This window comes from Urocitellus parryii, chromosome 5 (genome assembly GCF_045843805.1).
Source record: "Urocitellus parryii isolate mUroPar1 chromosome 5, mUroPar1.hap1, whole genome shotgun sequence".
Lineage (NCBI taxonomy): Eukaryota > Metazoa > Chordata > Mammalia > Rodentia > Sciuridae > Urocitellus > Urocitellus parryii.
In genome coordinates, this window is record NC_135535.1 from 186,246,293 (window position 1) to 186,274,287 (window position 27,995).

Consider the following 27,995-nt stretch of genomic DNA (forward strand, 5'->3'; position numbering starts at 1 on the left):
TCTGAACCTGGCTGCAGCCAAATAAAACTGTTTCCTGCTATCTTCGGTGCCTTGCCTCGTTTGTCCCTACAATACTAGTATCTTACACTCAAAGGAAATTCTAGCAAACAAACATACACGGAGGAAAAAAAATATTCCTAAAACAAAGAAAAATATAGGGCATAAGAAAAAAGAAAAAGAAAAAAGAACATTATACATTGTCACTTCTTTTCACACTTCTTCCTGAATAGGGGTACACTTTGTAACAGGCAAACATTGTCTGAGTTGTTGTTTTGCTTTGGTACCAGGGATTGAACTAAGGGGCACTAAACCACTGAAGCACATCCCCAGCCTTTTTTTTATTTTTTGAGACAGGGCCTCTCTAAGTTGTTGAGGTTGGCTTTGAACTTGTGATCTTTCTGCCTTCTCCTCCCCAGCGGCTGGGTTTACAGGCATATGTCATGGGGTTCGATTTTTATGTGTTTTGTCTTTTTTTTTTTTTTTTTTTTTTGGTACCAGGGATTGAAAGTAGAGGGCGCTTAATCACTGAGCCACATTCCCCAGCCATTTTTCATTTATGTATTTTAAAAACTTTTTAGAAATTTTTAGTTGTTGAGAGATCTTTGTTTATATGTGGAGCTGAGAATTGACTCACACATGCCAGGCAAGCGTGCTACTGCTGAGCCACAGCCCTAGCCACTTATTTTTAAATTTTGAAACAGGGTCTTTTAAGTAGACCTTAAGGCAAATTGTTGAGGCTGGCTTTGAACTTGTGATCCTCCATGCCTCAGTCTTCTGGAGTCGCAGGAATTTCAGGGTGCACCACCAGCACGCCCAGCTAGGGCTTGCATTTGAAACTACTGGTAGGATGACTAAAACATCGTCTAAGGGTTTGGGAACTGCACCAATATCTCTTTAATTTTTATGAGTTGGATTGACCCTGATGGGTGAGAAAATGGAGGTGAAAAGAAGTTATGTGTCCAATGTTTTCAAAAGAGCCTACTTCATTTTTCTCTGGATTATTCTTCCTTTCAAGTTGCAGGGGTTCTTTTATCAGTAGCACTAGTGAATATTAAGCTTTACAATCTATAACAAGCCAAGGCCAGGGAGGCCCTAGGTATGATCCCCAGCATTGGGAAAAAAAATCTGTTAACACTAATGCCAAATGAACGAATGCACCAATCCATTTTAGATTTGTGTTTAAATTGTCAGCAGGCATGTCAGCAAAACAGTGACAAGCACTTTGTCGAAGCATTTCCCAGTGCTTTCGTGGGACCCTAGCACTTGTAAAAGATGCTTCATCCCTATTTAAACCAGGGTTCCTCCTAACACTAGGGGGAGACCAAGAGCCTTGGGATACAGGGATAGGGAGGCGGAGCTTGTTGTCAATTCACGCCTTCCCCACCTGTGATTGGCAAAAACATTAGCCAATAGGTGCCAGGACAGGGCGCGCCGCGCCCCGCCCCCTCGAGCTCCCTGCGGCCCCGAGGCACCCTCTGGCAGACTCCGAGGCGGCGACGGCTTGGGCGGACAGTGCACGGTGCGCAGGCGCAGAGCTAGACCTCGCTGCAGCCCCCGGCGCCACCGGGAGTCGCACCCACCGAGTCAGCCCTCTGGCCGGTCAGTACGCTCGCCCTCCTCCGCCCTCCCAGGTTTCCACAGTGCCCTACGCACCCAGATGGCGGAGCTGCGGCCTAGCGGCGCCCCCGGCCCCACCGCGCCCCCGGCCCCTGGCCCTACTGCCCCTCCGGCCTTCGCCTCGCTCTTCCCCCCGGGACTGCACGCCATCTACGGAGAGTGCCGCCGCCTTTACCCTGACCAGCCGAACCCCCTCCAGGTTACCGCTATCGTCAAGTACTGGTATGCCCAGGGCCGCGGGGAGGACAGTGGCGGGCTGGGAAGGCTTAGAGCGCCGGGAGCGAAGTAATTTGCGGGAGTGGGAGGAGGTGGAGGGGAGGTGAATGGTTAAGGCACTTGGAAGGAGGGCTTCCTGCTGCGAGAGAATGAGTTAAGGCCGAAGTTAGGAATGGGGACAAAGGGGTTAACGGAACCTGTGGGTAGAGAAGGGTTAACCGAGATTAAGAGAACAGAGTGAGACCGGAGGGTGTGTGTTGGAGCAGAGGGGGAACGGTATGAGAGGGAATTGTAAACGTGGTGAAAGGAGGGGGCACCTTTAGGGGGTCATTAGTGGGCGAGGGGAAGCCAAGGGGGGCGGCTGAAGTGGGATGGGGGAGGCGAGGCGGGGCCTGGGGAGCATATTAGAGGGCTCTGGAGGAGGGAGGCTGGAGAAGCTCACACTGCATGGGCTAGGAGCGAGTCTGGGGGTTCTGGGACTGTCTTTGGGTTACAAGCCGAGCAAGATGAGAGCGCTGTTCTTGTAAGGAGATGAAGAGGAGGTCTCCTTTTGATACCTTCGGGATGAACTCCGGAGTCTATCAATGCAAAGCTGTTGCTTTTGAGTTTGATGGAGCAACTCTTCCTGATAAACTTTTTGCTTACTCTGCACAGTTCTCTTTCTCTCTGCAGAACTTCCTTTTGGCTTTGTAGCTCCTTTGCTTTTAGATGTTAGTTAATATCAGGAGCAGAGAGCCAGGGTTTAACTCAGGATTGAAGGAACCTCAGCTTCCCATTTCCAGTGGGAAGTAAATAATGGAGAGACCTGGCTTGTGGGCAGGGAAGAAAGAAGTGCCTCGGGACATTAAACGGAGCTTTTTCTCCACAGCTTTAGAACTGAGGCAGCAGTTTCACTGGGAAGCCCCGGGTAACCTTCAAGTCACTCTGTTAAGGGCCATTTTGCTGATGGGCTGCTCTTGGGGTAGTTTACCATTGTTTGCAATCTGTTTTTACTTCAGCCTTCAGACAAAACAGGTGTTATGAAGACTGTGAAAAACAGCCTGTCCTCTGGTCTTTGTGGACGAAAAGTTGACTGAGGACTGGTTGAATCTGTCCAAGACCACATTCATGCAGACACTGTTTTAAAAGTCCTCTTTCAGGGGGTACTAAAGGTCTTTCAGGCAGCTTCTTGGCTGAAGGCAGAGAGTAGACCTGATGGGAGAAGTGAATGTCTTTGTTGGCTACCTCTCCTTTTAGGACTGAGTCTTCTGCATGACCACCTCTTATTGCCTCTGGAGATGACAGTCATTAGGCTGTACAGGGCTCAGGCCATCAGAGAGAATGTGGAGAAGGCTGACAATGTGAAGGGCCTGGAAATCAGCCACCTGCTAAGGAGGAGCCATAGGGAGCACCCTTTTCTGTCCTGGTAGCCCAGAGGAAGTGTGGCGGGAAGACCAGTTCTCTCTGGCAAACTGTTCTTTAGGTGAGAGGAGTTTTTGAAGAGTGCTTCTGAATGGAAAGTAGCTCTTGCTCACTTAATCACCTGTTCTAATTGCACCTCTGTATCTAACTGTGTTGTGATGAACTTGTCTGTGTCATGAGACAGGGCTGGCTCTGCATGTTTTTCGTTCGGGTCTCATTTGAGAGTGGGAAATCCCTACACAGGGCAACTGTTTTTATGTCCCTAAGTGGTCATCAGGGTTAGAGTTGTGTGTAAAAGATATTGAAGCACCATGCAAAGAACTAAGAACAGTTAGTATTACTAATACAGCAGCATTTTTAATTCCTGCAGCAAGCTTTTTAGCCAGGCCATCTTTAGAGATGGGTCAGCATGCAATTTCAAATAAGGGGGATTGTGTAGCACTTTGTGAAATTAGAAATTCCACCTAGATGCAGAAAAATCTGAGAATAGTTCAGTGTGTGGTTCTTTCTAAGATTCAGGGGGGAGGGGTGGAATTTACAAAATTAAGATACTGAAATTAATTCATATCCCTTATATTTCACATCATCCTCTTTAGCTCTTGTAGGTGGATGACTGACCCAGGCTGCCTGGGTCTGGCTATGGCCCAGGGTGCCTTGGAATGATTTTTACAGTAAAGGGGTGGCTCTTTGGAAGTGGTCCCTGACCAACAGGGACATTTTGGTTAAAAACTGAGACTTTGATTAGCAAGTATCAAAGCAGAAAGGCAGAGCCTATGCCCTGGCTCCATGCCAATCTTGCAACTGCCTTGTGGAGAAAAGTCAGATGTTTGAGGAATTAAGGTGAAGAATACTCTGGGCCCCTGGATAATATCTGTTTCCAAGTGCAAAATTGATTGTTTTCCACATACTCACCTGAGTCTGAGTATTAGAATAGAACACTCATAGCTTGGCGATAGGGGCTAACTTTGTTGGGTACTTGGTCATTCTTTGACTCTTAGTAAACTTTTTCTTAATGTGACATCCTCCTGGGAAACTTGGTGGGCAGGAGTACTGCAGTGGTGTGGCAGTTGGATCAGGGAATAGTGAACACAGTTTCACTGCTTGTTGCTGGATGGTCCTAGGCTGTAGGAGGGGCACCAATGGGAATTTGCAGCAAGAAACTAGAGCAGATGTGGGACTTGTAGTCACCTCCATCTGTTCTGGGGTTCTGCAGCTGTAATGGGGTTCTTCCAGAGATATCTACCCTTTTCTTTCTTCCTTCCCCCTGCAAACTTTTCTAAACCCAGTCATGGAATTAGTCACATGAAATCCTAACTGAATGAGTTAGGAAAAGGGAAGATTTTTCCCTTTTCCTAACTCATTCAGTTGAGATTCTAAGCTATTCGCAATAACTTTCTTATAAGTTCTATAAATAACATCTTTCTTAGCAGAAAAAATGAGGATTTCTACAAAGGCAAATTATATCCTGACAAAGAGGATAAAACAGTACCTACTGTGTGTGTGTGCGCGTGTGTGCATGCTACTGGGTGTTGAACTCAGGGCTGTACTACTGAACTACATCCTCAGCCCAACCTACTGGTTTTAAATAGTGTAAAATTGCAAAGTACTGGCACCCATAGTGGAATTACCTGCCTGTGTCTTCTGTTTGGTCATTAGTTTCCCTTCAACTAATACACCTGCAGAGTACACTCTATCAGAGTCCCAGGAGCCAGCAAGTTTTTGCAGCCCATGGGATGGTCAGGTATTTTTTTTAAATATCTATTTTTTAGTTGTAGTTGGATACAATATCTTTAATTAATTTGTTTATTTTTATGTGGTGCTGAGGATTGAACCCAGGGCCTCGCCCATGCTAGGGGAGCGCTCTACCACTGAGCCACAACCCCAGCTCCCCCTCCCCCCCATGGTCAGGTATTTGAGGCAGCTTAAAAGCAGCATTTGTGGCTAAATGCAGACTTCCTTCTGCTGATGGTTTCCATTTAGTCAGTTTTTCAAGTCTACCAAGTGTCCCTGTCCATTCTGAAGATTTTTTTTTTAAAGCACTAATTATGCTACTAAAGGGAACCTTTATTGAATTAAATTCTCAGAGTGAAATAATGACTGAATCTCTTCCTCAATTACTTCTCTGTTGAAATTGTGAGAGAAATTTAATGTGGTCCTCAGGGCCCCAAGTCATTTAATGTCCCAGCTCTCTCTTTGAGGCAGCAGTCTCCTGGGATTATCGGGATGCAGGCACTCACAGGGCTCAGCCTGCTTCTTCTGCAGTGCTCTGTGCAGAGCTTCGCTAGCCTAAGTTTGGCCTTTGTCACTTACAATGATAAAAGACCAGCTTTGGTCTATGGGGTGCAGGGCAGGGTGTGCTTGGACTAGAGGCTTTTGGTTTGTTTAGAACAAACTGTAATTAACATAGGGCACAATATAGTCTTTCAGGAATTAGCTGTCTAAGAGGCAGGACTGGAGCAGAGCCTCTGCTTCCAGGAACAATGCCCATTGGGGATGCTCCGGATGGTCATTCAACAGAGGCCAATTGATTGACTGATGTACCTCTTGCCTTGAAGCTTGGCATGTTTACAGGCACCATAGAAGAAGAGTTAATCCCTGCCAATCCCATTTGGGATCAGTAATTTGAAACAGGAGAAAACAAAATGGGCAACCACCCAGTCTGTTTTATTTCTAAAAGAGGCCCTGCCTGTTGGAGGTAAGAGAATGGAGCTTCTTGTACATGGGGAATTGGGCAGCCTCAGCTGCTTATCCCTTGGTCTCATCCTCAGAGAGGTGTAGCCTCCCCTTAGTTATCTTTTGTCCCAGATTCCTCTAGGATGGGGCCTTTGAGTTGCAAAGCAGAGCCCCTCAGTTTGACATTGTCTGGTTTCCAGGATCATAATGACACCCCTGTCTTTTGTCTTTTTCAGGTTGGGTGGCCCAGACCCCTTGGACTATGTTAGCATGTACAGGAACATGGGGAGCCCTTCTGCCAACATTCCTGAGCATTGGCACTACATCAGCTTTGGCCTGAGTGATCTCTATGGTGACAACAGAGTCCATGAGTGAGTGTATCCCATCAGTCTACCCTCCACCTGCCATTCCTTATCCTTGAGCCTTATTTCTGAGGTTTTCCTGAGTAGGGGTGATAATGTCAATCCTGTGAGGTTGACACTTCTCAGGAGGCACTTCTCTGCTTATATCTATTTGTGCTGTGGTGGTATAGGCTAGCACCTGAGCACTGCTCCTCTGATGTAGGAAAGTATTGATGATGAGCAAGAGTTCCAAAACCATTAGGTTTTTCCAAGTTTCTATAGAGTTTGAGCTTTGAGGATAGGCAGCGTGGCTCTGACTCAAAACTTGGGCTGATGCCTCTGTTTTCTCCCACCCTGACGAGCTTAATATGAAAAATTTTAAACACAAAGCAAAATTGGATTTTGCAATAAGCACTCATATAGCCACAATCCAGATTCCACCATTAATCTTTTACTGTGTTTGCTTTTTTACAAATATATTTATCTATCCCTTTATCCATCTTATTTACTTCATGTATTTATTTATTTGTTTTCTGTGTTTTTTTGTTTTGTTTTTTTTTTTTTAAAGAGAGAGTGAGAGAGGAGAGAGAGAGAATTTTTAATATTTATTTTTTAGTTCTCGGCGGACACAACATCTTTGTTGGTATGTGGTGCTGAGGATCGAACCCGGGCCGCACGCATGCCAGGCAGGCGCGCTACCACTTGAGCCACATCCCCAGCCCTTTTTGTTTTGTTTTGAGACAAGGTCTTGCTTTGTTTATTCAGGATGGCCTCCAGCTTGTGGGTTCAAGGGATTGTCCCACTTTAGCTTTCTAAGAAGTTGGGACTATAAATGTGTGCCGTAGCACCCAGCTTTACCTACTTCCCTTATATTTTCATAATCTGTGCTTGGATTATCCACAACATGTGTTTTCTCCTGGTCTGTTTCCAGTTGCTGCCTTGCACACTTTTACATTGTACCTACCACCCTTCTTTCCCTTTATAATCAACTAATTTGTGTTTAGAGAAAGCAAACACATTTCATTTTAATTCCAAGTTAAATATAATCAAATTAGTATTAAGTTCTCTAAAATAACAGCTATAATTGGAATCATTATAAAAAGTAACAATACAGTCAGGTGTAGTGGCACACACCTGTAATCCTTCACTTTGGAGGATTATGCAGGAAGATTGTAGGTTCAAGGCCAGCCTGGGCAATTTAGTGACACCATCTCTCAAGATAAAAAAACAAAAATAAAAAAAGCTCAATGGTGGCTACTGGGTTCAATCCTCAGTAATAAAAAAAAAAAAGATAACATTTATTAAGTACAGTGATTAGGGGCTAGCTATTCTTCTAGTGACTTTATATGTTACTATTGAATTTAATTTTCAAGGAATAGAGGACTTAGCAGCCAAACTGTAAGATCGTTACAATGTTGCAGTACTCAAATGGCACTGCCTTCTCTTTTTTTTTGAGAGAATTTTTTAATATTTATTTTTTAGTTTTCTGCGGACACAACATCTTTGTTTGTATGTGGTGCTGAGGATCGAACCCGGGCCGCACGCATGCCAGGCGAGCGCGCTACCGCTTGGGCCACATCCCCAGCCCTTGAATTTAATTTTCACATTAACACTATAAAACTGATAGATGGTTTGCACATAAAGAAACTGAGACACAAAGAAGTTCTTTTAACTGGAAGAGCCAGGACTTGAATGTAGGCAGTCTTGCTCTAGAATCCATATCTTGTTTTTTCTTTTTCTTTCTTTCTTTCTTTTTTTTCTGTGAAGCTGGGGATCAAACCCATGGTCTTGGTAGGTAAGTGTGTGACCACTGAGCTACTTTCCTAGCCCTGAGAGTCCATATACTCTTCCCGCTGCCACTACCCCTAGTATTGAGGATTGAACCCAGGGGTACTTTACCACTAAGCCACATCCCAACCTTTTTTATTTTTATTTTTTAATTTTGAGATAGTATCTTACCAAATTGCTGAGCTGCCCTCAAACTTGTTATCCTCCTGCCTTAGCCTCCCAATTTGCTGGGATTGCAAGCATGTTTTACTGTATCTGGCTATTGTCTCCCTCTTATAGATGGAGAAACTGACTCTCTTTCAAAGTCTGAGCTTATAACCACTGGGCTATACCAACTCTGACTATAGGCCTAACCCTGTTATTAAGCTCAGAGGCCCAGGCCTCATCTCCTACTGATTACATGTTGGGAGCAACATCTGGGTCTACCTTTTCAGCCTTCCAATGGATCCTTTGTAGTATCAGCAAAAGGCTTTGGGAACAGGGACTTGATCATCCCCGAATGGGAACCCTGCATTACAGAATTAATAATGGAGATAGAATAGTAAATAGGTGTGGTGAATAAAGAAACCATGCTGGATTTTAATTTCTATTTTTTTTTTTAAAGAGAGAGTGAGAGAGGGGAGAGAGAGAGAGAGAGAATTTTTAATATTTATTTTTTAGTTCTCGGCGGACACAACATCTTTGTTGGTATGTGGTGCTGAGGATCGAACCCGGGCCGCACGCATGCCAGGCGAGCGCGCTACCGCTTGAGCCACATCCCCAGCCCTAATTTCTATTTTTAATAAGAACCCCAGAGACTTATTTAGTGTAGCTGGCCTGTACCTTTTTTTTTTTTTTGGTACTGGGGATTGAACTCAGGGGCACTTAACCATGGAACCACATACCCAGCCCTATTTTGTATTTTATTTAGAGACAGAGTCTCACTTAGTTACTTAGTGATTTGCTTTTGCTGAGGCTGGCTTTGAACTTTCGATCCTCCTTTCTCAGCCTCCCAAGCTGCTGAGATTACAGGCATGGGCCACTGCATCCAGCGCCTGTACCTTTTGTTGACAGATTTATTCTAGTTAGAATACTATTTCCTATATAGCTTAAAGATTCTTCCAGTCTACTTGCTTATTAGGTACTTGCCTAAGTCCCCTAAAACATACTAAATGTAATAGAGAAATGTCCATATTTTGGTAGGGGCAACCTCTGAATTTGAAATAGGTTCTTCCTTACTGTTTTTCCTATTTTAATACTACTCCCTTAGATGTATATAATTTCCTTATGATGAAGTGCTCTGATATGCGTATGTCATTTATGACAAGAGTGAGCTCTATTTTTCAAGCCTAGTATTTTTTAGCATTACATCTGCCATTAGAAGGAAATGGAAGGAATGTCCTCAGATATTTACCTAGTTCCGTTCTATGCTGTCAAAAGTGTCTTTATAATTGCCTCGTGCTGGTATGACTGGTTTCTTCTTGAAAATGCTAAATTTCTTGAAGACTTATTTGCTTTTCCAAACACTGCATGTGACGTGATCTCTTTAAAGTGGGTTAATGAAGCCAGGCATGGTGATGAACACCTCTAATCTCAGAGATTTGGAAGGCTGAGGCAGAAGAATCCCAAATTTAAGACCAGCCTGAGCAATTTAGCTATACGCTGTCTCAAAATAAAGAATAAAAAAAGGACTGGGGTGTAATTTTTGTGGGAAAGTGCCTCTGTTTTCAAACCCCAGTATCAAAAAAAAAAAAAAGATACTGAATTCTCATTTAATATAGTACTTGAAGCTAAGGTCAGAAAGGTATTCTGCTACCCAGTGTAGGGGATAAGAGGTGCTGGATTGGAGTTATGACATCAGGATCTCTGACAACGTTCTTCTTCCATTGTCTTTTGTTTTCTCATTTAACAACAACAACAACAACAACAAAAAAATGTTGGGGGGGAAGTGTTAGGTCATTTTTTCAGCAAATATTCATCAAGCACCTATTTTGTGTCAGACAAAGAGCATCATAAAAGATGTCTTGTGGATAAAATAGCAAGATATAACTCCTGTCTCAAGGTGCTCACATTCTAGAGGAGAGGGAAATATAAAGAGATGGCTATTAATAAATGCTTAAATTCACAGGTGTAGAACTTGGATCTGGGAGCACAGTGGAGGGAGTGACTTTTAATCAGGCCACTGTGTTGGAAGAGGCTTCATGGTAGAGGTAGAAGAAGAACCTTGCAGGAAGGCCTGGAATGTGATCTGCAGCCTTTCCTTTCAGGGTACCAATATTGTTAGGACTGCAAAATCTACCTGTTTTCAAAAATTCTAGTGCCACCATCACAGTTTTGCTACCTGTTACTTTTTATGCTGCTTTTAAATTGTTCTCTCCTTTTTTTTTTTTAATATTTATTTATTTATTTATTTTAGTTCTCGGCAGACACAACATCTTTGTTGGTATGTGGTGTTGAGGATCGAACCCGGGCCGCATGCATGCCAGGCGAGCCCGCTACCGCTTGAGCCACATCCCCAGCCCTCCTTTTTTTTTTTTTTTTTTTTTTTAACTGATATAAATATATTTTCACTTTTATTTATTTATTATTGCAGTAGTGGGAATTGAACCCAGGAGTGCTACCACTGAGCTATATCCTCAGCTATCTATTTATTTATTTGTTTGTTTGTTTTTGTGGTGCTGGGGATTGAACCCAGGACCTTGTGCATGCGAGGCAAGCACTCTACTAAAGGAGCCATATCCCTAGCCCAATTCTCAACCCTTTAAAAACATTTTTTTTTTTTAAATTTTATTTTGAGACAGGTTCTAGCTAAGTTGTCCAGGTTGGCCTCAAACTTGCAGTTCTCTTGCCTCAGCCTCCCAAGTTGCTGGGTTTACAGGGATGCCTCACCACACCTAGCCATTTTTTTTTTTAAACTGACATAAATATACCTCTTTTTAAAAAATTTTTTACTTTTTCCATATTTTCCATTAGTACATTGTAATTATACATAATATGAGGATTCATTTTTACCAGATATACCTTTTTTTTAAAAAAAAAAATTGGGGCTGGGGCTATAGGTGGACATAATATCTTTATTTTATTTATTTATTTTTATGTGGTACCAGGGCCTCATATGTGCTAGGCAAGTGCTCTACCACTGAGCTACAGTGCCAGCCCCTCAGACTTTTAAAAGTTAAATTGTGCTGGATGTGGTAGCGCACGCCTATAATCCCAGTAATGCAGGAGGATCACAAGTTGAGGCCAGCCTCAGTGACTTAGTGAGGCCCTATCTCAAAGTAAAAAATATGAGGAGCTGGGGATGTGGCTCAGTTGACAAGCACCCCTGGGTTCAATTCCTGGTATCAAAAATAAATAAAGTTAAATTGCTACCCTGTGTGAAAATTAATATCACTTCCTGTAATTTAAGGTAATTATAGAAATAAACACAATGAAAACAAAGCAACATTTTTAAATCATAGCTTAATTCTGCCTGTTACAGAAGGTTCTAAGCCAGATTTCTGTTTATTCAAGAGATTAGCAAGTATGGGAAAGGTGTTAAAAAGACATTCTAGGGCTGGGGTTGTGGCTCAGAGGTGGAGCACTCGCCTAGCATGCGTGAGGCCCTGGGTTCAATCCTTAGCAACACATAAAAATAAAACAAAGGTGTTGTGTCCACCTACATCTAAAAAATATAATAATAATATTTTTAAAAAAAGACATTCTAGCTGGTGCACCATAGTACAGTGGTGCACGCCTGTAATCCCAGTGGCTCAGGAGGCTGAGGCAGGAGGATTGCGAGTTCAAAAGCAACCTCAGCAAAAACAAGGTGTTAAACAACTCAGTGAGACCCTGTCTCTAAATAAAATACAAAATAGGCTGGTAAAGTGGCTCAGTGGTCAAGTGCCCCCAAGTTTAATCCCTGGTACCTACCCCCGCAAAAGAAAAGATATTTGGACACCAAATAGAGATCCCCTCCATAGGATCAGAAAAATTGAAAGACAACTGAAAAGGGAACTTTTTACTTTGTAAATTGATCTAAGTATTATTTGTTGTCATAGACAAGTTCCACACTTTGGAAACATTGATCTCGTGTATCTTCCTTAATTGTACACTTGAGAAAAGTATAGTAGCTTGCCAAAGGACATAGGCTGATTAATGAGAAGTTCAGATCAAAATAGGTTTTCCTCAAATCCCCACTGTTCTGTGTTATCTCTTGTGATTGGGAGATAGAAAGGAATGGGACATTGATTTTCTTTCTTTTTTTTTTTAACATTTAATTTTTTTTAGTTGTAGATGGACATGTACCTTTTTTTTTTGAGAGAGAGAGAATTTTTTAATATTTATTTTTTAGTTTTCGGCAGACACAACATCTTTGTTTGTATGTGGTGCTGAGGATCGAACCTGGGCCGCAGGCATGCCAGGCGAGCGCGCTACCGCTTGAGCCACATCTCCAGCCCTGGACATGTATTTATTTTTTTAATTTTTATGTAGTGCTGAGGACTGAACACAGTGCCTCACACATGCTATGCAAGTGCTCTACCACTGAGCCATAATCCTAGCCCCATTGTTTTTCTTTAATAATATAAGCATGCCTTTTTTTTTTTTTTCTTTCCAAATAGGTTTTTGCTATCATCCAGGCTCTTTTTTTTTTTTTTTAGTTGTACTGCAGGTTAAACCCAGGGGTGCTCTACAACTGAGCTATATCCCCAGCCTTGTTTTTAAATTTATTTTCTATTTTTTTGGCATTGGAGATTGAACCCAGGGTACTTCACCACTGAGCCACACCCCCAGCCCTTTTTTTATATTTTATTTAGAGATAGAGTCTAAGTTCATGGGGTCTCACCAAGTTACTGAGGCTGACCTCAAACTTTCTTTTTTTTTTAGAATTTTTTTTTTTTAATATTTATTTTTTAGTTCTCGGCGGACACAACATCTTTGTTGGTATGTGGTGCTGAGGATCGAACCCGGGTCGCATGCATGGCAGGCAAGCGCGCTACCACTTGAGCCACATCCTCAGCCCTGACTTCAAACTTTCAATCATCCTGCCTCAGACTTCCCAAGTTGTGGAGTATACCGCGAGGTATACCCACTATACCCAATTAGTGCTAAATTCTCTCTATATATATCATTTTATGTTTCCTCATAATAATTCTTACATGGGAAATTCTTATTACCTCTTGCCTATAGATAGATCAATTCAGAGAAGCTGTTGTACAGCTAGTAAATAAAAAGCCAGGTCTGGTGATCCCAAAGCAAGGTTTCTTAGTTACAATACCATGTTGCCTTTCCATTTTACTCAGTTAATAGCATCCTCCTAGTAGGATCTTTCTTTTTTTTTCACAGCATAGAAAGGCCAGAAGGTTTGCATTTTTTCTTGCTCAGGAAAGAGGTCCTGGTAACCCTAGGAAGGGTGAAGAGCAAACTGATTATGAGCTGTGGCTAGGCTCTGTGGCACACTTATGTAATCCCAATGATTGTGGTGGCTGAGGCAGGAGGATCTCAAGTTCAAGGCCAGCCTCGGCAACTTATCAAGACCTTGTCTCAAAAAATAAAAAAGGACTGGGGATGTAGCTTAGTGGTTAAGCATCCCTGGGTTCAAGTCCCAGTACAAAAAAAAAATTTTTTTTAAGTTAAATTATTTATTTACTTATTCATTTAGGTACTAGGGATTATAAATTATTTTTATTATTTTGAGTACTGAGGATCCTATCCAGGACCTCACACATGTAGGTACATACTCTACCACTGAGCTCTATTCCCAGGAGTGCTATAAATTTATTTTTTGACTCATATGTAAAAATTATAATATATGGTATACATTATATATTGTGTAGTGTTTAAATCAGGTTGAATATATCTGTCTTCTCAGGCATTTATCATTTCTTTATGGTGAAAACATTCAAAATCCTTTCTTATAGCTTTCTGAAATATATATTACAAATCACCCTAGTATATAGTGGCACACAGAACTTTTTGCTTTTACCTAACTACAACTTGGATCCCACTGATCAACCCCATCCCCATCCTTTCCCCAGCTGTTCTTCCAGGCCTGGGTAACCACCCTTCTTTTAATTTCTTTGAGTGGATCAGGTCTGGAAGAGGCTATTTCTGAAGTTAGAGAGATGGCACAGGTTCTGGCTCAGGGTAGCCATAGGGAAGAGCAGATGGCTTTTCTAGGAAGCCAGAGGCTACCCACAACTGATTTCAGTGCTTTACTGACCTGACCAAGTCCTTGAGCTTGGTAGATGCCAGACAGCTGAGCCTCAGCTATCAAGTGCTCGTTGGAAGCCTGCAGTTCTGGCCTTTCCTTTATGGCCAGGCAGCTGTGGATAGAATATGGGGATCCATGGGGATGCAGAAGAGATGGCTTCAGTGCCCTTCTCTGTGGATTTCTGGCTGCCCTTGCTATAGCCAGTAGCTCTGACTGGACAAAAACCATACAGGGCTCCTAACCAAGGCACAGGAGACTGGCTAATTGGAAAGTGTGTTTGTGAATTCAGGCTGACTTCCCTGGTGGGATTCCACTGGAGCAGGTCATCTGTTGTACAAATCAGGGTAGTTCCAAAGACAGTCTTTTTTGTGGAGTTGGCTCAAATGCCGCACATGGGTAAAGGCCACACCTGACCACCATATGAGATCTAGGCCCTGCCCCACAAATACTGCCTTGTTGGTAGGCATGCCCAATGGAGTTTGAAGTTGTTCTGAGTTTCTTGGGGGCTGGAACTGCTGATGGTCAGCTTACTGTGGCTGCTTCCATTCTGTTGGTGGAGATTCTCCTTTTCCCTTCCTGTTCTTCCTAGCTGGGTTCTGCACTACATGAGTTATTTATTAAAACACTGGACAGAGATTAACTTTTTTACTTGTTTAGTGTGGCCTTGGTCCCTTACAGTTGAGAAATGCTAATTTTCCCTCCTCGAAGTTTCGTTTGTAGGAACTTTTTAACATACTATTTCATCCCCTAGGGTTTCCAATAGAAATTCTGCTTTTACCATAAATATCTATTTGAGAGCTTGGCTCGTCCGTCCTCCCTCCCTTCCCCCCCTCTCTATTTTTTGGTGGGGGGATGTAGTGAAGATTGAACCTAGAAGTGTTTAACCACTGAGCCACATCCCCAGCTCCTTTTATTTTTTGAGACAGTCTCACTAAATCGATAAAGCTGGTCTTGAACTTGCAATCCTCCTGCCTCAGCCTCCTGAGTCAATGGGATTACAAGCATGCACCACAGTACCCCACAGATCTTTCCTCTCTTTGGGCCTGTGGTTTCCTCCCAGCTATCACTGGAGCACCTTACTAAGCCACCTACAGATGTCAGGTCCCAGTGTTTCTGGCTGGGTTCAGCAGGCTCGAGAAGCCTTGGTTCCTCTGTCTTTCCTCAGAGGTGTTTAGTTTCAGGATGACTTTATCAAATACTGGTGTTCTCTGCTAAGGACATGGATCTGGGCCACATAAAAAGAGTGGGATACTGTTGATCTTAGCCCAGAAGGGGTAGAGACTAGCAGGGTCCCTAAAGCTCTCCCTGATGCCAAAGCTACCACTCTGGGTTGGATTTCAGCCCCTAGATCTTTGAACTTAAAATGTTAAAGAGAATTCATTTTTTTCTTTTCTTTTTTTTTTTTTTTTAAAGAGAGAGAGAGAGAGAGAGAGAGAATTTTTAATATTTATTTTTTAGTTCTCGGCGGACACAACATCTTTGTTGGTATGTGGTGCTGAGGATCAAACCTGGGCCGCACGCATGCCAGGCGAGCGCGCTACCACTTGAGCCACATCCCCAGCCCAATTCATTTTTTTTCATAGCCACAGGAAGACCTAAGACATTGTGGGGGCTCTGGCAGATCTGTGTGGGTGTGTGACTTCGTCCTTTATAAAACATTTCATTTGCAGCATGAATTTTCTTATCCTTTTGGATTCCAAATTCTCCAATATAAAGACCCTCAGTGCTAAGGGACAGTTAGAAAGAGTCTCTAGTGGGCTTGGTCTGACTCACTTAAGAAAAAGTCCAAGGGGCTGGGGATGTGGCTCAAGCGGTAGCGCGCTCGCCTGGCATGCGTGTGGCCCGGGTTCGATCCTCAGCACCACATACCAACAAAGATGTTGTGTCCGCCGAGAACTAAAAAATAAATATTAAAAAAATTCTCTAAAAAAAAAAAAAAAAGAAAAAGTCCAAGAGGCCTAGGATTAGGGAGTGAATGCCAGGCCAGAGTAGTGTCAGAGAAATTTCTTTTTCCTCCTTGAAGAGATTTGGAAGCATTTATGGGCTTCCCATGATCTGATCTTTCAATCCCAGGATTTTTCCCAGTTTGACCCACCTTTCTGGGCTCCCATTTTCTAGGTCATGACTTTTTCTACATTGAATGGTGGGTGACCTTCATACCTACCACGTTCAGAGTCTGGGCTCGCCAGAATCTTCCTTTTCCAGCATTCTGATTCAGAAGTCCCAACTCTAGCCTTTGCCCTTTGACTCCTAAATACATTCCTATATCCTGCCTCTGAGGTATCTAATTCTACTTCATTTTCTATTTCAGGACCTCAGTTCTAATCTCTGAATCTGTTCTCTCTCACTCCAGACATTTCTCTCTGAGGGATGATCTCCTCACTTCTCCAAATAACTTTGCAGCTTGCTGGCTTCCCTGCTATCTAGGACAGCAGTACACCCACCAACAAAGCTATGTTGAATCCTTGTACAGGCAGAAAAGCAGACAAGATGATGTGTTTGTGTAAGGGTACAGTGGAAAATCTCTCCAAACCACTGACCTTAAAAATCCTAGCATTGTTTTGATATAGGATGGTGTAGTCCCAGGAAGGAAGAAGACAATGAGGGTTAGGCACTGGGAGCAGCTTTTGGTTTTGCCTGTTTCCCTGGGCTATAGAGAGAAGATAGGGCTATCTTCTCTCGCCCTAGGATCTCCAGTGCTTCAAGAAACTTAAAACATGTAGTAATAGTGGAACACACAGCCCTTATTTTATACAGGGTACTATTCTAAGAGCTTAAATAAATTAATTTAATTAACTCATTTAATTCTCAGAATAACTGTGAAGTTGGATTTATTCTCCTTAATTTTTAGGTAAGGACACTGAGGTGCTAAGATATTAGAGAACATATCCACCCAGTAAGTAAACACTGGAACTGGGATATAAATCCAGGCAATCTGGATTCTCCACCCTCTTCAGAGAGAACACTGGAGAACTCTATTAAAATTATGCACCTAAGTTAAAGTTATCTTGGTTTAGTGGTATGATCATAACTGAGTAGAGTTAACCAGGAACTCTACGTCGAAGCAACTTTGTAGAGAAGACAGTGTCCTGCAGCGTAATAGCAAGATGTTACAAATGGACAGTAGGTGATAGAATCCTGTCATCTCTCAGGTTAAGGCTTCTGCAACCTTAACTGAAGTTATTTTCAAAAAGTAGCCAGTAAGCCAGGCGCCATGGTGCATACCTATAATCCCAGCTACTGGGCAGGCTGAGGCAGGAGAATCTCAAGTTTGAGGCCAACCTCAGCAATTTGGCAAGACCCTGTCTTAAAGTGAAAAATAAAAGGCCTGGGGATGTAGCTCGGTGGTGTACCCTTGGGTTCAATCCTCAATTAAAAAAAAAAAAAAAGTTATCAGTAAAATCTACAATTTTTTTGTTTTTGTTTTTGATTTTAATTTTTTTGTGATGCTGGGAGTGGAACCCAGGGCCTCATGTATGCAAGACAAGTGGTCTACCACTGAGCTGTACCTACCTGCAGCTCTTTAAAAGTGCAAGGGTGATTTTTGCTGGCTTTAATGACAGGTTCACATGATCATGCTTCTTATGGTCAGGAATGTGCCCAGAATTCCAGTAGCCAGGAACATATCTTGGCTAGGATTGCGGGGCATCAGGTCATTCTCTCTCAGGCCAGGTGTAGACATAGGGAACTTTTCCAGGCTGGAGTATGTCATAAACATCTAGCTAATTAGGGGTCTGCTGTGCCAATCTGGGAAGAATTTTTTTTTAATCTTTATTTTTTTTTAGATTTCGGCGGATACAACATCTTTGATTGTATGTGGTGCTGAGGATCGAACCCGGGCCTCACGCATGCCGCTTGAGCCACATCCCCAGCCCCAAGAATTTTTTTTTTTAAAGAGAGAGAGAGATAGAGAGAATGAATTTTTTTAAAAAATATTTATTTTTTAGTTTTCGGCGGACACAACATCCTTGTTTGTGTGTGGTGCTGAGGATCAAACCTGGGCCTCACACATGCCAGGCGAGCACACTACCACTTGAGCCACATCCCCAGCCCCCCCAAGAATTTTTAATCTTACATAAATACACCCAGGAGAGGATATTTTTCCTTTGTTCTTTTTTTCAAAAATATTTTTTCTAATTGTTGGTGGACCTTTATTTTACTTATTTATATGTGGTTCTGAGGATCGAAACCAGTGCCTCATTCATGCTAGGCAAGTGCTCTACCACTGAGCTACCTCAGCCCTTCCTTTGTTTTTATATCAATGCTGATGGTAATTTGTGTGTGTGTGTGTGTTGCTGGGGATTGAACCAAGGGCCTTGTGCATGCAAGACAAACACTCTGCCAATTGAGCTATACCCCCAGCACCCCCCATCTTCTTTTCTTTTTTTTTTTTTTTTAAAGCCCAGGACCAGATGGGTATACAGAGAATTTTTTAATATTTATTTTTTTTTAGTTATCGGCAGACACAACATCTTTGTTTGTATGTGGTGCTGAGGATCGAACCCGGGCCGCACACATGCCAGGCGAGCGCGCTACCGCTTGAGCCACATCCCCAGCCCCCCATCTTCTTTTCTTACATTTTAATTCCTGTTTTGTTTTTGTTTTCGGTGGTGCTGGGGATCAAACCCAGGGCCTCATGCATGCTAAGGCAAGTGCTATACTGCTAAGACACATCTCCAGCTTCCTTGCATTTTAATTCCTTTAACATTTTATTTTTAATTCATATTTTTATTTTGGTACTGGTGATTGAACCCAGGAGTGCTTTACCACTGAGCTACATCCCAGCCTGTTTCTAATTTTATTTTGAGACAGGGTCTCACTAAGTTGCTGAGACCGATCTCAGATTTGCAATTCTCCTGCTTCAAACTCCTGGGTAGCTGGGATTATAGGTGTGTGCCACTGCACCCAGTTTAACAATTTATTTTTAAAAGCAGTTTTAGATTTATAAAAAATTGAATAGACAGGTTAGGAATGTAGCTAGAGCACGTGATTAGCATTATGAGACCCTGGGTTTGATCCTGAGCACTAACCAAAAAAAAAAAAAAATTCTCTTTTGAGAAGATGATACAGAGTTCCTATGTCTCTTCCTCTCTTCTCTGCTGATAGTTTCCTATTTTAACATTTTGTATTAGTGTGATACATTTGGAAACAATATTGATACATTATTATTGACTAAACTCCATAGTTTACATTAGGGTTCTCTGTGTTGTGCAGTTCTTTAGGTTTTGACAAATGCATGTCAAGTATCTACTCTCATAGTACCATACATAATAGTTTTATGATCTCTGAAAGTTCTCAGTACTCATTCATCCTCCCTAAGCCCCAGAAACCATTAAGTATTTTTTATTGTCTTTGCAGTTTTGCCTTTTCCAAAATGTCTTATTGTTGGAATCATATGTCATGTAGCCTTCTCAGAATGACTGCTTTCACTAAGCAGTGTGCATTTAAGGTTCCTCCATACATATTTGTATCTTGAGAGCTCACTTCCTTTTATCATTAAATAATATTCTATTGTGTGGATGTACCTCAATTTATTATTTATTTGATACTGGGGATTAAACCCAGGAGTGTTTAACCATTGAGCCACGTCCCCACCCCTTTTTATATTTTATTTTGAGACAAGGTCTTGCTAAGTGGTTTAGGGCTTTGCTGAGTTGATGAGGCTGGCTTTGAACTTCTGATTCTCCTTCCTCAGCCTCTGGAGTCTCTGGGATCTAATGACGTGTGCTATTGAGCATCTTTTTGTGTGCTCTACTATCATCTCTGCGTTTGTGTGTGTTAGACTGGTAGTTGAACCCAGGGGAGTTCTACCATTGAGCTGTATCCCCAGCCCTTTTCATTTTTAAATTTTGAGATAGAGTTTCACTAAATTGCCCAGGTTGGCCTTGAATTTGCAGCCCTCTTCCTTAATTTCCTGAGTTGCTGGGATTATAGCACGCGCTGCTCCACCCAACTGTGTATCTTTTGTGACATCTCTTTGTTTTTGTTCCTACCTTTCTCCCATTTCCCACTCTACCTCTCCATTTTCTCACATCATGAGTTTAGACAGTGGGATTCAGACAGACTTGTTTGGTCACTCCCCCCCCCCTTTCTCTGTAGTTTTATTTTCTCCTTTATCTCTTTAACTCAACTAGAATTCTATTTTGAATAGTATGATTACATTGTTTTAATTTTTTAATTTGTTCTAATTTTATACATGGCAGTAGAATGCATTTTGACACATTGTACACAAATGGAGAACACAACTTTTTCCTCCAGCTGAACATGGTATAGAGTCACATAAGTAGTGTAATCATACAGGTATATAGGGTAATAATGTCCATCTCATTCCACTGTCCTTCCCATCCCCTTCCCCTTTGGTCAGTTCTTAAGCCATTAAGTAAGTCAGTTCTCCTGAATAGGTGCTGGGCCCACCTCTGAATTTCTCAAACCCAGTTGTAGTTTGTTGTGTGTGTTTGTTGCTGGGGATTGAACCAAGGGCCTTGTGCATGTAAGACAAACACTCTGCCAATTGAGCTATACCCCCAGCACCCCCTGGATCATGATTTATATATCTTACTTTCTCGATTGATGTTGTCTTCTGTAAAGTATGGTTGATACTGAGAACTGCAATCATAATCCCAAGGTTTGAAATTGATTGTGTCCATAATATAAACTATATACAAAAACTGGTATACAGACTTGTTCACTCAGACCTCATTAGACTTAACCTTGGCTTAAGTGAGAATGAGTGTACTGTATTCCTCTGAGGCCCCAGTGAGACCTCAAACACCCTGTCTTAGTTTAACCAACATGAAGACAAAATCTCTAACCCTTCTAGCCTGACTTTTTCCTTTTATATTCATTATTATTGCCCAACTTCTTCGTTATAAATTTGCCTCTTTAATTTATAAAAACAATGAACCATTTTGCCAAAAATGTTAAATTACAAAAAAGTTTTGGCAAAAAAAATTATTTATAATCCTGCCACTGTTGGTTTATACTTCTGTTCTTATGCTGATTCTATAAATACTTCATAGTAACTGATGCTGACTCAGGTGTGCATTGGTTTTCTGCTTTGTGTGTCCTAACATCTTCCAAGATTTCCCTGCTACCTGGATAAAACTATTTTCTAAATTCAGCTTCCCCACTGCAGCTAAAATTTCCAGATTCTGAAACAGTGTATGTGTTTGAGAAGATGACCCCTACTGATGGCTATGTTATAGTAGCTATATATATATATATATATATATATATATATATTTTTTTTTTTTTTTTTTTTTTTGCCTCCTTGACTTCTTACCACAGTGCAGAATGCTCTAAGGAGCATGGGTACTAACTGTGCTGGTTGCCTACTTTTCAGTTAATACCTAGATCTTTTGAATCCAAATCACAATTTCACTGTCATGTGGTCATAATAGTCTTGAGGGTATGTTGTTTCTGTTGTTGTCCCCTTAAAAAGGTCAGGATTGGGTGATTAGTGTCACCTAGAAATAAACACCATGAGCCTTCTTACTTCTTCCTTCCTTGTGTGTGTGAATGAAGAATAGTGAGTGTCACAGGCTTCATGTATCCGGGTTCACAAAATATTTACAAGCACAAGTGCCCAGAGGTGGTTGAAATCCTTTTCAGGTAATTGTCAGAAGTAAATGGCTTATGAGACTTTCTGTCACACATAGGAAATCAAATAGTGTAGTAATTTCATATGTTTGCAACTAGACTGAACAATGGATCTAAGAGAAAGGGTGGCCTGCTGTCATTTCCTGGTACAGGGTCTACCGGGTGATGGATAGACAGGCCACATGGTTTCCATCCAGCATTCATCATTGGCCTCTCTTCTTTGGAGGGCCAGATGTCCATTTATTACACAGATTATCAATGTTGGGACATGGTTCTGGGTATGAGGTATGTGTTAATGAATAGCACAAACCTGATCCTGGTCCTCATGGAGCCTTCAGTCTTTTGGTTGAAGATCCTTGAATTGGAAGCAGTAAGGGGAGGTGCACCTGATATAGCTTCAGAACTTTAGGTCATCATGGTGCCTCCCCACCTCCTCTTGTCAAATCAGTGCCTTGAGGCCTGGTGGAAGGTGCTTTGCAATCAGGACTCCTGAGGCTCAGAAATATAGACTGCCCATGTTTGATGCTAGGCTAGCTGCTTTTGCCAGTGAAGACTTGGGTCCACAGCAGCTTCCCAGAGAGTGTGGTTCCCTGAGCTCCAGGACTTTAAGTAGCACATCAGTTAAAAATAGTGACCCTGGGCTGGAGTTCAGTGGTAGAGTTGCTCAGTGGTAGAGCGCTTGTCTTGCATGTGTGAGGCACTGGGTTCTATTCTCAGCACCACATACAAATAAATGAGTAAAAATAAAGGTCCATCAACAACTAAAAAAAAAAAAATATATATATATATATATATATATATATATATATATATATAAAAAAAATAGTGACCCTTTCCCTCCTGCTCCCTCCCATGTTATTCAAGCTCCCAGAGTCCCTAGTCATAGAATCACATTTGCCACAGGAAGGCCAACCAAGGAGATGCTTCTGTTTTTCTAGAACTGATCTTCATGTGATGATACCTGGGGCAGCTTAGAGCTCTGTCTCTGTCCTCATGTCTTTCAGCTTGAGGTCAGGAGCTCACATGCCATGGCTGTGGGGAGAAATAACTGCCGGATAATGGGGCCTGGTCCAGGCTTCCAGTCCCAGAAGAGTGAGCTGGCTCGCTGTACTTTCTGCCTGTTGACAGATTTTGCTCCTAAATGTTTCTTAAAGGATTGACTGTCAAGAGGGGGAAAGAAACAGTGAAAACTGACAGGCAACACTATGGCTTGCCCTAACCCCTTCTTACCGGTCTAGCTTTTCCAATATATCAGGTTGCAGACATGCTGGATTCCTGCCCTTAGAGCCAGTCTCACAATTTTTCATTCTTGTAACCAGGGCTTTGGGGTCAGAGCTTTGTAGAAGCATTGCTAATATGGATCCCTAGTTCTGTGCTGTTTTTTTCACCAAGGACAGTGTCTGCAGCATCCCATTTGGTCACTTTTCTGCTCAGAACCATACAATGACTTCCTGTTTCACTGAGTAAAAGCTACAGGCCACAGCCTTCAAGGTCTATTGCCCTCTTCTTTAGTCTTCCTCCTCTGCTGCAGCTCTTCCCTTCCTCACTTTGCTTTCTTCACTATGGCCCCTATCCTGTTCCTCTGAAGTGCTAGGCACTCTTTTGCCTTAGGGACTTTGTACTTGCTGTCCCCATACCTGGAAAGCTCTACCTGCAGATAGCTCCATGCTTCACTAGCTCACCTCTTCAGATCTTTCCTCAAATACCACCTTTCAATGAAGCCTTCTCTGTCCTCCTTATTTAAAAGGGGATCCCTGCTTCTCTCCACGAAGGTTAGGGTTAGGGTACCCAGACAAGTAGAAGTAGGGTGGAGAGGGTACATTTTGCAGTTATCAGTAATTGCTTTCTTGAAGTTTTGAATGATATTCAAGGACAAGGTAGCAATCAGGGTTGTCACATCATACAACTCTAGGGGCACTGTTCATTTTATTTTGTGCAGTTGATGCTTCCTGGAGTTCTACAACTCTGGGAGCCCTGGTCATCCAATTGTATGAAGCCCCTAACAGTGAAAAGAGCTAGTGTAAAGACCCTGATGCAAGAGGGACCTTGAGGTATTTTGGAACAGAAAGAAGGTCAGTAGAGTAAGAGAGGAAGACAGTGGGGCAAGATGAATTTGCAGAGTTTGAAGGCAATATAAAGAATGGGACATTCAATGAAGTTTTTTTTGACTGGTGAGGGAAACAAAGGGATGATGTGGCAAGAGCAGGAATTTTTAGGAAGCCTTTCCAGTGGTGTGAGAACGCAGTACTAGTATAAAGGAAGGAGAATTGAGTTGTGATGATTCTGCTTCTCTAAAAAGGAAACGGCAACAAAATTGGCTCAAAGGAAATGCCATTAAGATATTTGAATCTGACTTTGATAGTAACTAAGGGGGAACCTCATTGCTTTTTAATATTATCGTATCATGCTTGCTGTTTAATGTCTCAGCCAGATTATCTCTTTGGAGGCAATGGGAATATTATTACCAGTTGAGCACTCATTGCTCAACTGAGACTTGGTGTACCCATGTATAGCACACACAAAAAGTACAATCCTTGCCCTTGGAAGCTGATATACTAAAAAAATTTATTTTATTACTCTGTCATGACCTTCTGAGGTGGCTGGCTTCCCAGAGTACTGGAGGATAGTGGGTGGATCAGGGGCCCCTGGTTAGGTAGCTCCCTTGGCTCTGGGGTCAGCAAGAAGCCCTCAAACTGCATACCTGTGTGCAGAGGGGATCCCACTTCCCCAATTAGACTGTGATCTTGCCTCTGTTGGCTCAGCCTGTCTTTTTTAATTTTAAAAAGATTTTTAAAGATGTTGCTTGAAACTAAAGCCAAGGGAAGTTATCAGAGTTCCCATAGCATGCCACACTGGCTTGGGATCCCCCTGGGACTGAGCCTCTGGTTCTTTGTGGGGACTGAGAGTAGAGGGAAAAACTTACCCCCAGTCTCCACCCAAAGTTGACTGTGAGGTTCCATCACTCTTTAAGAAACAGTCTGCTGCTCCTAGCATGGATTTTTCTTAAATTTGATGCTTTAGTCTGAGAAGTTCTTTGCTTACTGAAAGTCCAGGACAGAGTTAAGCAGCCAAAGTATTGGGAGCCAGGAGAGTTTGTTTGGCTGGATTCTCAGCTGAATCAGTCCTGAGAGCTACTGTTTTTAAACTTGAGGAATGCTGTGGGAATGCGGTCCTTGGCTCCCAGCAAGGGGTCTTAGGAAAGGGCTACTTGGTGAGTCAATTGTATTTCATGAATCTGTTTGGACAGGGTTTAGCAGGAAAAAAGCATGTGAAATTCAGAGTTAAAACTCAAAGGTGACTGGCTGCTTCCATTGCAGCCTATTACACTCCCAGCTCGCAGTGTGATCGTAGTCTCCATTGGTTGTGTTGTTCTTTCGCTTTTATTTTTTGCAGTGCTTGTAAATGAACCCAGGACCCTGTGTGCACTGCCCAAGCACTCTACCATTAAACTGTGTCCCCAGCCTTAAACCAATGTGTTCTTTTTTTCCTTTTTTTTAAGATTATACAATGATTTATATAATGGGAAGCTAACTTTTTTTAGTGCTCTCAAAATATTACCATATAAACATATTTCAAAATAACTTCACAAAGTTTACTACCCAGTACTGTACTTGTGCTGTCACCAAACATCATTTCCAAATGGTTGATGAAGTATTAGTAATTGTGAATTGTTCAAAGTGAAAACATTGTCTCTACAAATACTTATTTAGAATTATTTGTTGAATTCCACTGTAATGACTATCGTTATGTGTGGTAGCAGTCAGGAAGAGTTTCAGGTTTGGTTTGAGGGCTTTGGGAGCGATCCCAGACCAGGAAATGGTGTAAAGCTCGCAGATTTCAGGCTGGAAGCACCGGGCCCATTAAGCCTCAGAGCCTGGAAGCTGCAGGCATCTGTAGAAGTTCTCAGGGGACGTGATGAGCAGGGACTTCTAGCAATCAGTAAGAGGAGAGGTGATTAGGCATGCATGCTCACCAGTACCAGACTCTGTGCCATCCCAGAAAGTTTCCCACTGCCCTGCGGGGTGAGTGTCTTCACCCCAGTTGTACAGATGAGGCATCTGGGGCACATGTAAGTTAACTTTCCCCAGGGTCAGCCAGAAGATGGTTAGAGTGGGGTTGGCATCACCTCAGTCAACCTCCACAGCCATGTTGCTGGCTCTTCTGTAGCCTATTATTGCGCTCCTGGAGAGGCAGAGTTTTTTTTTTTTTTTTTTTTAAGAGAGAGTGAGAAAGGGGAGAGAGAGAGAGAGAGAGAGAGAGAGAGAGAGAGAGAGAGAGAGAGTATTTTTAATATTTATTTTTTAGTTCTCAGCGGACACAACATCTTTGTTGGTATATGGTGCTGAGGATCGAACCCGGGCCGCACGCATGCCAGGCGAGCGCGCTACCGCTTGAGCCACATCCCCAGCCCCCCATGTTCTTTTCTTACATTTTAATTCCTGTTTTGTTTTTGTTTTCGGTGGTAGAGTTTTACGTAATTTCTACCATAAGTCCACCCTGTGACCTCCAACAGGCCAAAGAGGGCCGAGACTGAGACTATCCGATGTCCATCTTCCTTACTGCCCTGCTTCCCTGTTACTGCTGGCAGGCTCACCATTTTGTCCCCACCACTTAGCCCTTACCCTTGGGCAGGCCTCTAGTCCTCCTCATGTCTTCTGCACCATTTTTATTTTTTCATTTCATTGCTTGCTTGATTGATATTTTGCCCAGGCTGACCTTAAACTTCTGGGCTCGAGTGATGCTGCCTCAGCTTCCCCAATAGCTGGGGCATTAGGCATGTGCAACTGCACCCAGCTACACAAATATTTCGAATCATACTTTGTTAACTTTTGTGTCACAATTTTTCATGACCATTTGCTTTTGGTAAAATCTGCATGGTAGGAAATTTACTTTTTTTCACCATTTTTAGTGTATTGTTGAGTGGAATTAAATATAACTAACTTCATCACCATTCATTTTTGGAACTTTTATATCTCCTAAACTGCAACTTTGTACCCATTAAATAATAATAACTTCCCATTGCCTGCTTTCCTCCATCCTGGGAACCATTGGCTATTTTCTGTCTCTTTGTATTTGACTACTCTTGAGTACCTTGCAGAAGCAAATTATACGGTATTTGTCCTTTGTTTCTGGTTTATTTCACTTAGCATAGTGTCTTCAGGATTTACCCATGTTGTGTGTGCCAGAATATACTTACTTTTTTAAAAGGCTGAATAATACTCTGTTGTTTTTATAATCCACTTATCTATTAATAGGTGCTTAGCTAAGTTGCTTTTAGCTTTTTTGCTGATGTGAAACAGGTGTACCAAGCCCTGCTTGCAGTGCTTTGGGTGTACCAGCAGAAACCCAGAGGTAGAATTGCTAGATCACATGGTGATTTTTTGTTTAATTTTGTGAGGAACCCACCTCACTGTTTTCCACAGCAGCTGCATCCTTTTACAGTTCTACCCGTAATGTGCAAGGGCTCTAATTTCATGACCATTTGAAAAGGAGTTATTTACAATAGAGACTCTACACTAGGGTTCAGATGTAAGCTTACCAGGTAGAGGCAGAGAGAGTTCTTCACCTCTCAAAGCTCACAGAGCAGTCCCTGCTTTCTTGCTAGCCCTGTTTTGTTTTTTTTTTTAATTGTAGATGGACACAAAACTTTTATTTGTTTGTTTATTTTTATGTGGTGCTGAGGATTTAACCCAGGGCCTCACACAGCTCTACCACTGATCTGCAATCCCAGCCCAAGCCCTGGTTTTTAATGACTGTAATGCCCTACCATACAACGTACCAGAATTTATATAATTCCCCTACTTTAGGACATTTAGAGTGTTTTTAAATTTTTTTTACTCTTATAAATGCTGCTGAATATATTTATGCCAAAGGCTTTTTCCAAATATGAGAGTATTCCCTTAGGATGAATTTTCAGAACTGGGAGCAACTACTAAAAATAATAGCTTGCACTTAAATTATACCTACTGTGTTCCATATACGGGATCACAGGCACATATCATCTTTTGTGGCTTTTTAAAAAATTTTTTCTTAGTCATATATGGGCACAATGCTTTTACTTTAAGTGATGCTGAAGATTGAACCCAGTGCCTCACTGTGCTAGGCTCTACCACTAAGCTACAACTCCAGCCCCTTTTGTGGCTCTTTCCTTAAGACTATTTTTAGAACTGTTTTAGGTGTTCAGCAAA

At 42.2% G+C, this 27,995-nt stretch overlaps 1 protein-coding gene across 5 annotated transcripts in view; it reads left to right on the forward strand.

Moving 5' to 3' along the window:
- The first annotated feature begins 1,499 nt into the window (after positions 1 to 1,499).
- The window catches only part of Sufu (SUFU negative regulator of hedgehog signaling), a 112,745-nt gene continuing 86,249 nt past the window's right edge, over positions 1,500 to 27,995 (forward strand). For all 5 annotated transcript variants that reach the window (XR_003301877.2, XR_013343596.1, XR_003301878.2 and 2 more), the window contains exons 1-2: positions 1,500 to 1,839; positions 6,144 to 6,278. Coding sequence is in view for 2 of the 5 variants with exons in the window: in XM_026401172.2 (XP_026256957.1) it covers positions 1,658 to 1,839; positions 6,144 to 6,278 (317 nt within the window). In the remaining 3 variants the exon portion in view is untranslated. The remainder of the gene's footprint in view (positions 1,840 to 6,143; positions 6,279 to 27,995) is intronic.